We start from the raw sequence: 10,565 nt of genomic DNA, 5'->3' as shown, positions 1-10,565 counted from the left end.
CGTCGCCTCCGGCTCAAGACCTCCCACGGGCCTGGCGGGGCCGGGTCTGAGTGGACACACACTTCCCGTGGGGTAACGTGAACCAGGGATGTGCTGGGTCCCGCACCAACAGACACAATATAGCCGCGGATTTCGCGCCGACAGTCCCCGCGAAGCCCCGCCTCCCGCCGCGCCGCCGCACGCATGCGCTCGCTTTTCCGAAGATCCCGCTTCCCAGAATCTTGTCCCGCGCGCCACGCCGTCCGTCTCCAGGGCAACCCGGCTCCTCCTAGCAACCGCGCAGCCCTGCTATGGCGGCCGCGGGTCCCAGCGTCTTCCTGCTCATGGTCAACGGGCAGGTGGAGAGCGCCCAGGTGAGCGGCCGTGGACCCCGCGGGGCCGCACCCGTCCCCCCAGGGCCGAGCCTCGCCGGAGGGAGCCAGCGTGTGAGAGGCTTGGTGCGAGGTCGCGCGAACCCTCCGCCCCATGTGCGGTGTGGAAACAGGCCTGGGGGGTTGAGCGAGGCCGAGGCCACAGTCGGCCGAGCCCGCGTGGAGTCACGGGCGGGGGCCTCCACCCCACGCGACCCGCGCGGGTCCGTGCGCAGCGAGGCCCCGCGCCCTCGACTCTCAGGCCCTCGGGCGCGGGTTGGAAGGGAGGTCATCTGCTTGATCTGATGCAGCGATGGTGGCGGCTGCCCCGGTGCGGTGGGGGGGGGGGGGGGGGGGGGGGCGGTGTCTGTTGGACGGAAGGGGACGCTACCCTCCAGTCCCCAGCACGTCCTACGAACCGTTTGTCATTTCTGTGTGTAAGACATAGCATATGCCAGCCTCCATGCCCAGCCCCGCTCAGTCAATCCTCACAGCAACCTGTGAAGTAGGTATTACTGGCACCCTCATTTTACAGATGGGAAAACTTGCCCAAAAGCAGTGGCAGAACTGGAATTTGAAACCTGGTCTGATGTCAGAGCTTTGCTGGACTTGCCCTTCCAGGCTGTTATGAGTATATTGTGAGGACTAACTGAGATGGTTTAGGTAAAGCTCTGCTGGGGCCTCTTAGCGGGCATCTCCCGCCTTCCTGTTTCATCAGGGACGCTGCCCCAGTCTCCCACTCTGTCCACCTCCCCCTTGACCCAGTGCCCAAGATCCGCTTCCCCTCTTCTGCTCTGTCCCATCAGGGGCCTCAGCTGGGCTGGGTCACATGTGTCTGTGCTCTCAGCAGCCACCTCATCCCCACTTTTCCTCCCCCTCTGCTCGGGGCCCCTCCTCTAGCAGGCCAAGCATATGTTGCTCTGTGTGTCCTAATAGCACCCTGCCTTCGCAGACCTTTCACTGCATCATTTCCTTAGAGCTGCCCCTGTGCCAGGTGCTGGGGACACAGAAAGCTCACACACCTGTCCCTTGTTCACAGTCTAATGGGGTTGAGAGAAATAAACAGTCAGTGCTGTGATGGAGGGAAGCACCAGGGGCTGCGGGAGCTAGGAAGTGGCCCCCCAGGACGGCCCGGAATTTAGGGCAGGCTCCCTGAAGGATCAGTTTTGAAGGGTGAGCAGGAAAACTCCAGGTGAAGGAATGGGAAGGGTATGTCATACAGAAGGCAGAGCCTGAGCAAAGGCCCAGGGGCAGTAGCGGCCCTGGACTCGCCCACATCTTGGGCCCCAGACCCTCCGCTGAGCGCCACGTCCACACCCCCTGCTGTCTCTTAGCTCCCGCCCCCCCCCCTCACCAGGTGCCTCACGATCGGAGTTACTGGTGGCCGCACCTGCCTGGCCAGCAGTCGGTCTCAGCGTGAGTCCCTGTGAGCAGAAGCTGTGTATGCTTATCTCCACAGTTTCCTGAGTATGACGACCTCTACTGCAAGTACTGTTTCGTGTATGGCCAGGACTGGGCCCCCACGGCGGTAAGCTGGGCCCTTTGGCCTCCCAGACTCATGGCCTTCGTGACTGGGGGGGTCTCTGAAGGCTCCATCACTCCCGTTACCCTCCCAGTTCAGAACCAGTTGAGAGGTGGACGCTGAGTTCAGGGGGGACCCGCATGCGAGTCTGTTCCTGGTGAAGCCGGGGCAGAGAACGCAGCGCTGCGGTGCTCCCTGACCCACCCCCGAGGCCGTGCTCCCTCGCGCGCCCTGTCCTGGGAGCTGGCGCGTGGCAGCAAGTAGGGATGTTTGGGCAGCGCAGGTGGGCAGACCCCAGAGAGCCGGCCTGGAGGCGGCCGAGCTGCAGACACTGGGCTGGTCCTTTCACTGCACTGCCGGTCTCCTCAGCCTGTGGGGAGACTCTGGAACCCTCCTTCCAAGAGTCCCCGAGGAATGGTCTCCATCAGGAGCGGGACGATGGCGCCTCTTCAGCCCGCACCACGTTACTGCCTGCGCGGCACTGGGGTGACCCTCACAGCCGCTCGGAGCCTGGTCCCTCCTCTGTGCAGCTGAGACCATAGCGCTTGTCCTCCAGGCACCCGCTAAGCGATAGCTGCCGAGTCTCTTGGTGATGGGGACGCAGTGGTGAACAGAGCCAGTGAAGCCCCGGTCTTGCTGGGTGCACTTCTTGAGGGGGAGACTAGACACGGGGCAGTAAACACTCCAGGCTGTTGGCTGGTGACACGCTGGGGGAAAGCAGAGGCAAGAAAGGGAGGGATGAGAGGCCTGAAAAGGCCTCATGGAGACGGTAGCCGAGCACAGAGCTGAAGGAGGCGAGGGGACAAGCCGCGTGGAAGGCTGTGGAAAGAACTAGGCAGGCAGAAGTTGTGGAGTGTGCAAAGGCCCTGAGGCGGGGGGTGTGCCTGGCATGTTTGACCTGGGAGGTGGGGGGCCCATGAAATGGGGACAGAGAAGGGACCACATCACAGCCAGCCGAGCCACTGGTGACTTGACAGAAACACTTTGGTAGAGTGGGGGCCAGAGGTCAGATTGGGGTGGGTTCAGGGATGCAAAGTGAGAAGGAATTGGAGCTGGTGAGTGTCGACATGTCTTTTAAGAAGCTTGGCTGGGAACAAAGGGGTGGGGGGGCGTAGGGCCAAGGGGCGTTGCTTTGTAACCAAGAAAGTGACACGCACACACGTGCCGATGGTGACAGGGGAGAGGGCAACACCGTCCCCTCAGTGAGGCTGAGGTGCAGGTGGAGCTCGGGCACCGGGGGAGGGCTGGGGCCTCGAGGTTCCAGGCCCTCATGGATGAAAACCCTCAAAGACCTGGGAGCCCCTCCATTACGTCTCAGGTCCCTTCGTTTGGCAGAAGATGGTGAAGGAAACAGCTCTCCCAGCTGCTGCCCAGGGAGGGGAGGGGCGTGGAACTGGGACACTGGCCGTCACTGTCGTCCTCGCAGGGGCTGGAGGAGGGCATCTCACAGATCACATCCAAGAGCCAGGATGCGCGGCGCGCGCTGGTGTGGAACTTCCCCATCGACGTCACCTTTAAGAGCACCAACCCCTACGGCTGTGAGTCCACGGGCCTCGTCCTGCCCCCGTGTCCACATGGACCTTCCCTGCCCATCCCCTGGGCCCTCGACCAGCCTTGTCACGTGCTCTCAGCCTCCTGGCAGTTTCCCCCTCCTCCCTGCCCCCTTCCTGCTCATCTGTGTGCACTTGACCTTCCTGAGGTTCTGACGGAGCCGGTGAGGCCCGGCCTGCAAAGGGCAGAGCCCGGCTCAGCAGTCTGGCCAGGAGGCCTGCCCTGACAGCTCTCCCCTGTCCGTCACAGCTGTGCTTCTGCCAGACCCGAGCGCCCTGCTCCTCCTGCAAGTCCCTGCCCTTCTCTCTGCCCCGGGGACCTGGCCCTCATCCTACCACTGACCTTCCCAAAGCCCTCCTCGCCTGCAGTGTTTGCTTTCCGCCTTACCTGGCAGTTACCAGTCACTCTCACTTAATAAGCGCCAACCGTGTGCAAAGCCTGGGGTTCGCTCCACAGGGGCCGTGAATACTCTCCCTATGTGGGCTTGGCCAGGCTTTGTAACCCTATCTGGTAGGTAGATTCTTCTCCACTCCTAGGAAACTGAGACTCAAAAAAGTGACATCATTTGCCTTCAGATTTACCTTGAGTAGCTGAGCATGGATTTGATTTCAGGTCCATCTGATTTCACGGTCCAGGCCTTATGCTGCGTGTGGCGGGGGCTCAGGCTTACCGGGCACAGAGGGTCTGGAGCAGAGACTGCCTGGCTGTCCTCCTGGGCGGGGACTGCCATCCTGTTGTCATCATCCACGAGAAACTTCCATAGGCTTCCTGGAACAGGGCACTAGATAAAGGACCAATCTCCTCCTGCTGAGGACGGCTAGGAAAGGTGAATAAAATATTAAAAAGCAAAACCAGAAAACAAACTACTTGAAGGCATCAGACAGGTAGCAAAGTCGTGGCGCTTTAGGAGGCCAAGACCCAGGAAAAAAGCAGAGCTCCAGAGACACCCCCAGCTGCAGCTCCCCTGGGAGTATTTGCTGATTCCAGCAGAGGTGATCGAGATGCTGACCGAGACTTTTGTCGGCCGCTCTGGGCTGGGGACCCAGGAGCCAGGAAGATCCTGCCACCTCAGAGCTCTGAGAGAACAGCCCGCCCTGGCCTGCGGCCTGGCTGCCCTCATCCCCACCCTGGACGTGGTGCCAAACGTCCACAAACTGCGCCTAACAGGACACCAGAAGGGTGATCTATCGTGAGCAAGGAGGGTTTAATCCAGAAATAAGAAGTTCGTGCAACATCTAAAGTCAACCAGTGAGACTCACTACGTTAAAAAGAAAGTCGCCATCATCCCCATCGATGAAGAAGATGTGATAAAATTCAACATGCATTCATGACAAACCTGTAGCCAACCAGGAGTAGAGGGAAACTTCCTTAATCTGATAAAGGCTACCCACAAAACGCAGAGCAGACATCACTTATTTAGTGAGATGTTGAAAGATCTCTGTCAGATCAGGATGCTTGTCATGACCACCACCATTGTACAATTCAAAGGTATAAGAATTAGAATCATGTCACCTGTCATTATTCACAGGTGACATGATTATGTAGCATTTCCAAAATAACCTACAGTAAATTATTAATAAGGGGGCATGACTGCCAACTATAAGATCAGTATATAAAAATCAGCTGGCGGGCTTCCCTGGTGGCGCAGTGGTTTAGAATCCGCCTGCCGACGTGGGGGACACAGGTTCAATCCCCGGTCCGAGAAGATCCCACATGCCGCGAAGCAGCTAAGCCCATGCACCACTACTACTGAGCGTGCGCTCTAGAGCCGGCGAGCCACAACGACTGAGGCCATGTGCTGCAACTACTGAAGCCCGCACGCCTAGAGCCCGTGCTCTGCAACAAGAGAAGCCCGCGTGCAACAACGAAGACCCGACGCAGCCAAAAATAAATAAGTAAATAAATTTATTTTAAAAATCAGTTGCTTTCTGTATAAAAATAGAATGTGTTTTCTATTCTGTATAAAAAGTAGAAATTGATATTTTAAAAATAAATTCTTTCCAGTAATATCAAACACAACCTGTCCTACCAGCTATCAAGCTGTGACTGTAAAGCACAATCACGAGAGCAGTTGTGGCACCAGGACAGACAGATCTGTAGGGAGCCCAGGGCAGAACTGAACATGTGCAGCTGATTCACGACAAAGGGCAGAGCAGGAGGGGAAGGGGGTCTTGAGAAGTGGTCCTGGGGCAGTTGGATACAAGCAGGAAGAAAAGTGCAGCCTGATCCCTGCTTTGTATCAGGCACACAAAGTCCATCCCAGGTGGATACACGCACGGAAATGTGAAGAGCATGACGATACGGCTTCAGGAAGATTCCACGCAGTCAGGCGGGAACTGCGGCACCAGGATGAGGACTCCTCACAGGAGCAGATCCGCGGGTTCCACTGTTACATTTAGGGCTTCTAGTGACCCAAAGACATCATTACGGGTGAAAAGAGACCATCCAGTTGTAAACTGGGCAAGAGGCTCGAGCAAGGCACCACCCAAAAAAGGACATCCGAGTGACCAAGAAACAGGACGAGGTCTCAACTTCATTTTAGGAAGAACAGTTACAATTAGGAAAATGCAAATTAAAGCCAAAGTGAGCGGCCATGATTCAGGACCAGAACAGCCCAGTTAGGAAGCTTGAGGACACCAAGCTCTGGTGCGGTGCCCCCAGGGAAGCAGCTCGAGTGAATGCGCAGCCTGGGCAGACGCGGGTGTGCGTGTGACGAGAGGTCGTGCTGTCCCAAGAAGGAGACACAGCCCGGGCGTCCATGGCCACCAGACAGGACCGAGTTCTCCTGCCCTGGAGACGTGACTCGGTTTGGATGCGTCTCATAAACACTGAATCCAAGAAGCTGGATGCAGGAATCTACGTACCATACGATTCCACTCATACAAAGTTCACAACATGGGCAGACCCAAAGGACCACGTGTGGGATGCATTCTTTGGCGGTGAAACCTTACGGAAAAGGAGTGATGACCTTTGAGGCGGTGACGGGGAGGGAACAGACGTCCCCCAGCACCGGGGAGCACTTCCTCTGCGTCAGGCCCGAGCCTGGGCGTCTGGAGGACGAGGAAACGGGCTGTCCGGTGGCCGCGGGTCCAAGCTGGGCAGGCCGGCCGGCTCTGGGCCTCCCCGCCTCCTGAGGATGTACCCCAATGGAGCTGCCAACAGGGAGCAGTGGGAACTGGCAGCGCTCGAGAGGAAGGGGGTGCGGGGCCGCCCTGAGCCACACGCAGACACCCCCGGGAGCAGCCCCCCGCCCCCACCCCCACCCCGTCACAGCCGGGTCCCTGTGCACTCCCTGGGCCTGTCCAGCGGCAGGACCGGGGCGGCACGGGGCCCAGCCTGCAGGCGCACACCTGGGGGCTCCCGGGTCCGCCGCCCTGCTCTCCCCCCTGCGCCTCCCCTGGGCTTGCCCGCAGGCTGACCCCTGCCTTGTCGTTCGCAAGGGCCGCAGGTCGTGCTTAGCGTGTACGGGCCGGACGTGTTCGGGAACGACGTGGTCCGAGGCTACGGGGCGGTGCACGTGCCCTTCTCACCCGGACGGTAGGTCCTCCTTCCGACCTGGTCCCACGCCGGGCCACGCTGTCTCGGGACCCGGGCACCTTCCGCGAGGCTCTCCCCGGGGCATGCTTCACCTTGAGGCGGGGAGTGCGAGGGGTCCCTGGCGTGGGGGCGTGGCCCACACCTGGGAGGGGGTGTCCTGGGGCATCGAGAGGGGCGGGTCCAGCCAGAGTTCCGGGGCAGCTGGGGTCGGAGTTCAGACACTCATTCCCTGGCTGCTGGCCTGAGGACACACGTGTCAGACACGTGTGACCACGGGACCTGCCCTCGGCAGGCGCCCCCCCCCCCCACCCCCCCCCGAGTAGTGGGCACAGATGGAGAGACGCAGGTCTCTCTTGTCAAGCATGGTGACAGGGTATAGGTACCGTGTTCCAGGTGCGGGGTGGGTGGCCAGGGTCAGGCGACCCTAAGGGGTGAGGACTCCATCAGAGCAGGTGGAGGGAGGAGGCCCAGCAGGCGAACCTGAGGGGTGTTGAGATGGGAAGTGCAGGGTGCGAGGGGAAGGGGGACGGGGGACGGGTAACCACAGCCGGGTGCGGTCCAGGGGACTGTCAGGGGCTTCCTGGAGGATGGCAGCGCGCTGGGATATTTGGAGAAGGACAAGGGCCCTGTGAGGGGCACAGTTGAGCCAGGGTTGGTTTGTAGCCCTCAGCATCCTCCCAACCCTTCAAAAGAAACAAGGCTCTCAGAGGACTCAGCCCTGGGGGCGGGGCTCCGGCTCCGACTTGGCACTGCCGCCCCTCGCTGGAGGCTCAGAAGGCTCCGCCACTTTTCCGTGACTCAGCACAGCTGTCTGTGAAAACATTTGTTTCAGGCACAAAAAGACCATCCCCATGTTTGTCCCAGAATCTGTGTCTAAACTGCAAAAGTTTACCAGGTGAGTCTCCTGCACATCCATCCCCCCAGCCACTCCTGGCCTCAGTGGTCGGGTGGAGGGCTGTCACGTCCCCCGCTGCCATGTCGTGCTGGACGGCTTCACACAAGGGCCCTCTGCCAGGAGGTGACAGCTGAGCAGGGACTAGAGCAGAGGGCGGGGCCGGCGGGGCTCGGGGTGCAGGGAGCAGCTCGGTCTCGAGGAGGTGGTGACCTTGGTGGGGCAGCCGGTGGGGCCCGCACACGGGCCTGCAGGGAGACCAAGCCCGAGGCGTCTGGCCCCTTCCCTCATCTGAGTAGGAGCTGGAGGGCTGGCTGGGCCTGGCTGACCTACTCGGGTTGGGTCAGCTCAGCTCCCCTCCCCGGTGGTGGACCAGGCCCAGGGGAACGTGTAGCACCGCCTGGGCCCCCCTGGCCGGCACCCTGCTCGGGGGAGGACGCTTCCTGGGCTCTGAGGCGCCTGCTGCCCTTGGGAGCCCTCCAGAAGCCACCGTGATGGGAAGGGCCAGCGTCGGCTGGAGGTGACACCACCACCCGGGTGTCCACACTGCTCCACGCCCCACAGCTCCGAGGGAGGGCTGCGGGCCCCCGTGTGAGGTCTCCCTGGGGAGGGGGGGGGTCCTTGCTGGGAAAGCCCTCACCGCCGGCTGGGCGGCAGCAGGGGGTCGTATCCCGCCCTTCGGAGGGGCTCTTGCCTGGGCTGGGCCGTGTGTGCTTGGGTTACGGAAATGGGGGAAGGCAGCTGGATGGACAGTCGTCCCAGATGAGGGGTCCGTGTTCCAGCAGCCCCTTCTCTCGTCCCCTCTGCTGGGCCTCCACCTCCGGCATCCTTCCTCGGCCTGCTGGCTGCCTCGCCGCAACCAGTTACCACGGACTTGGTGGCTTAAAACCACAGAAATTAACTTTCTCACAGTGGGACCTAGTCTCTGGGGCCATCACGCAGAGCCTCCAGTCTGCTCTCCACATGGCAGAAAGGGTTCCCTGAGACACCGCTGCACGAGCTACTCAGGCACATCTCCGCCTCAAGGCACCCGCAGGGCCCCTGCAGCAGCGTCCAGGCTGGCCCCGGGGCCCTTGGGGGCTGCTTCCCGGGCTGGTCCTCAGTGCAGCCTGGGGGCAGGTGCCGCGTAGCCCTGCTCCTCCGATGGGGAAACCGAGGTGCAGGGAGGGGGCGAGGCTCCCCTCCATGACACCCTGTGCCCCCCTGCCCCCCTCCCCGCTCCCCTCCCACCCCCGTGCCCCCTCCCCACCCCCCTGTGCCCCCTCCCGCCCCCCTCCCTGCCCCCACCCCGAGCCCCTCACTGGCTCACTGCGTGTCCGCAGCCTGCTCTGAGGTGCGGAGAACCCTCTGCCTGGGTGGGAGGCTCAGATATCAAGAGGCTAATGCTTTATGGCTGGAGCCCCATGGGGTAGGGGACCAGTATCACGTCCCCATTAAGGTGAGAACACCGGTGCTCAGAAATGGAAGTGACATTCTGGGTCCTGCTCTGTTCAGAGGACAGTGGAGAGCCCAGATCTGGCTCCTCTGCCCACCCCAAGGCTGGTTGTTGGGCTCTGGGTTGGGGCCCTCCTTCCCCAGGAGGATGGGGAATCACACTGTCCCAGGGCCCTGCCTTCCCCACCTCGGCTGCTGTCACGTTTCTGGGATTTCTGTCTGGGTTCAGGCTGTCTCCTATCTTCCCAGCTGGTTCATGGGACGGCGGCCCGAGTACACAGACCCCAAGGTGGTGGCTCAGGGGGAAGGCCGGGAAGGTAAAACTTGACCCCCCCATCCCCCGGGGAAGGTGGGACCAGGTGGGCCCCCCGCAATCAGATGGCTGGATGCCAGGGACCCGCCAGCACACAGATGTGGGGGCAGGGCCCAGCCCGGAGGGGTTGCCACGTCCGTCCGTCCCCCGTCCCCACCGCAGCCCCTTCTGCCGGTGAGGGGCGTGGGCCCAGCTAACGCTGCCCTTCTGTCCTCAGTGACCCGCGTCCGCTCCCAGGGCTTCGTCACTCTCCTCTTCAACGTGGTGACCAAGGACATGAGGAAGCTGGGCTATGACACCGGGCCTCCGGACACACAGGGGGTCTCAGGGCCCAGCACGCCCCAGGGCCTCTCCCGGTGAAGGCATCGGCCCCCTGGGACGATCGGCCCCCTGGGACGATCGGCCCAGCGACCCACCTGCCTGACGTGCGTCGGGGGTGGCCGGTGTCTGTGTAATAAAGTGTTACCTTTTCACAGAGCCCAGGCTGGGGCAGCTCCTCTTCCCGCAGCAACTGACCTGGGAGCAGGGCCCCGGGGCTGGCGCGGGCCTTGGTGGGCACAGCCCGGGGTGGAAGCTGCACCAGGACAGAAGCCAGCAGCCGAGCCTGGGCTCCGCTTGATCCCGGGCTCACGGCTGGGCGGCCCTCACACTTCCACACGCTCGTCCCTAAAACCAGCTTGTCCACCAAACAGGCGAGCCGGGCAGAGCCTCCCTTGGATGGAGAGGCCCGTGGCAGCCCAGAGGATGGGCTGCAAGCCTCCCCAAGGTGGGCAGCGCCACGGCGGGAGAGCCCCGCCTGCCCTCGGCCCCCCTGGGCCACCTGACCCCCACTGGCAGCTTCCGGGGAGCCCTCTGGCCAGAACACCGGGCTTGCTCAGGGTTCTCCCCGCAGCAGGATTTGAGGGGAGCCCCGCAGCCCGAAGAGCCCACCTTAGACACCACCCGCTGCCCGGCTGTCACGGGGAC

General features: G+C 61.8%; 1 protein-coding gene across 4 annotated transcripts; it reads left to right on the top strand.

Moving 5' to 3' along the window:
- Positions 1-217: 217 nt before the first annotated feature.
- On the top strand, positions 218-10,076 carry B9D1 (B9 domain containing 1). Of its 4 annotated transcripts, none has more exons than XM_032617863.1 (7): positions 218-353; positions 1,810-1,878; positions 3,299-3,410; positions 6,864-6,960; positions 7,793-7,855; positions 9,536-9,603; positions 9,817-10,076. In XM_032617863.1, the coding sequence occupies exons 1-7, from the start codon at positions 291-293 to the stop codon at positions 9,957-9,959; spliced, it is 615 nt and encodes a 204-aa protein (XP_032473754.1). In that variant the 5' UTR covers positions 218-290; the 3' UTR covers positions 9,960-10,076. The 4 variants fall into 4 exon arrangements, with proteins under 4 accessions (XP_032473754.1, XP_032473757.1, XP_032473755.1 ...); XM_032617865.1 differs by having other exon boundaries at positions 224-353; positions 6,872-6,960; XM_032617866.1 differs by lacking the exon at positions 3,299-3,410 and having other exon boundaries at positions 6,872-6,960.
- Positions 10,077-10,565: the final 489 nt, after the last annotated feature.

This window comes from Phocoena sinus, chromosome 20, assembly GCF_008692025.1.
Source record: "Phocoena sinus isolate mPhoSin1 chromosome 20, mPhoSin1.pri, whole genome shotgun sequence".
NCBI classification, from domain to species: Eukaryota; Metazoa; Chordata; class Mammalia; order Artiodactyla; family Phocoenidae; genus Phocoena; species Phocoena sinus.
The sequence above is the reverse complement of the archived record's forward strand: the minus strand, read 5'-3'. Positions and strand labels throughout refer to the sequence as shown.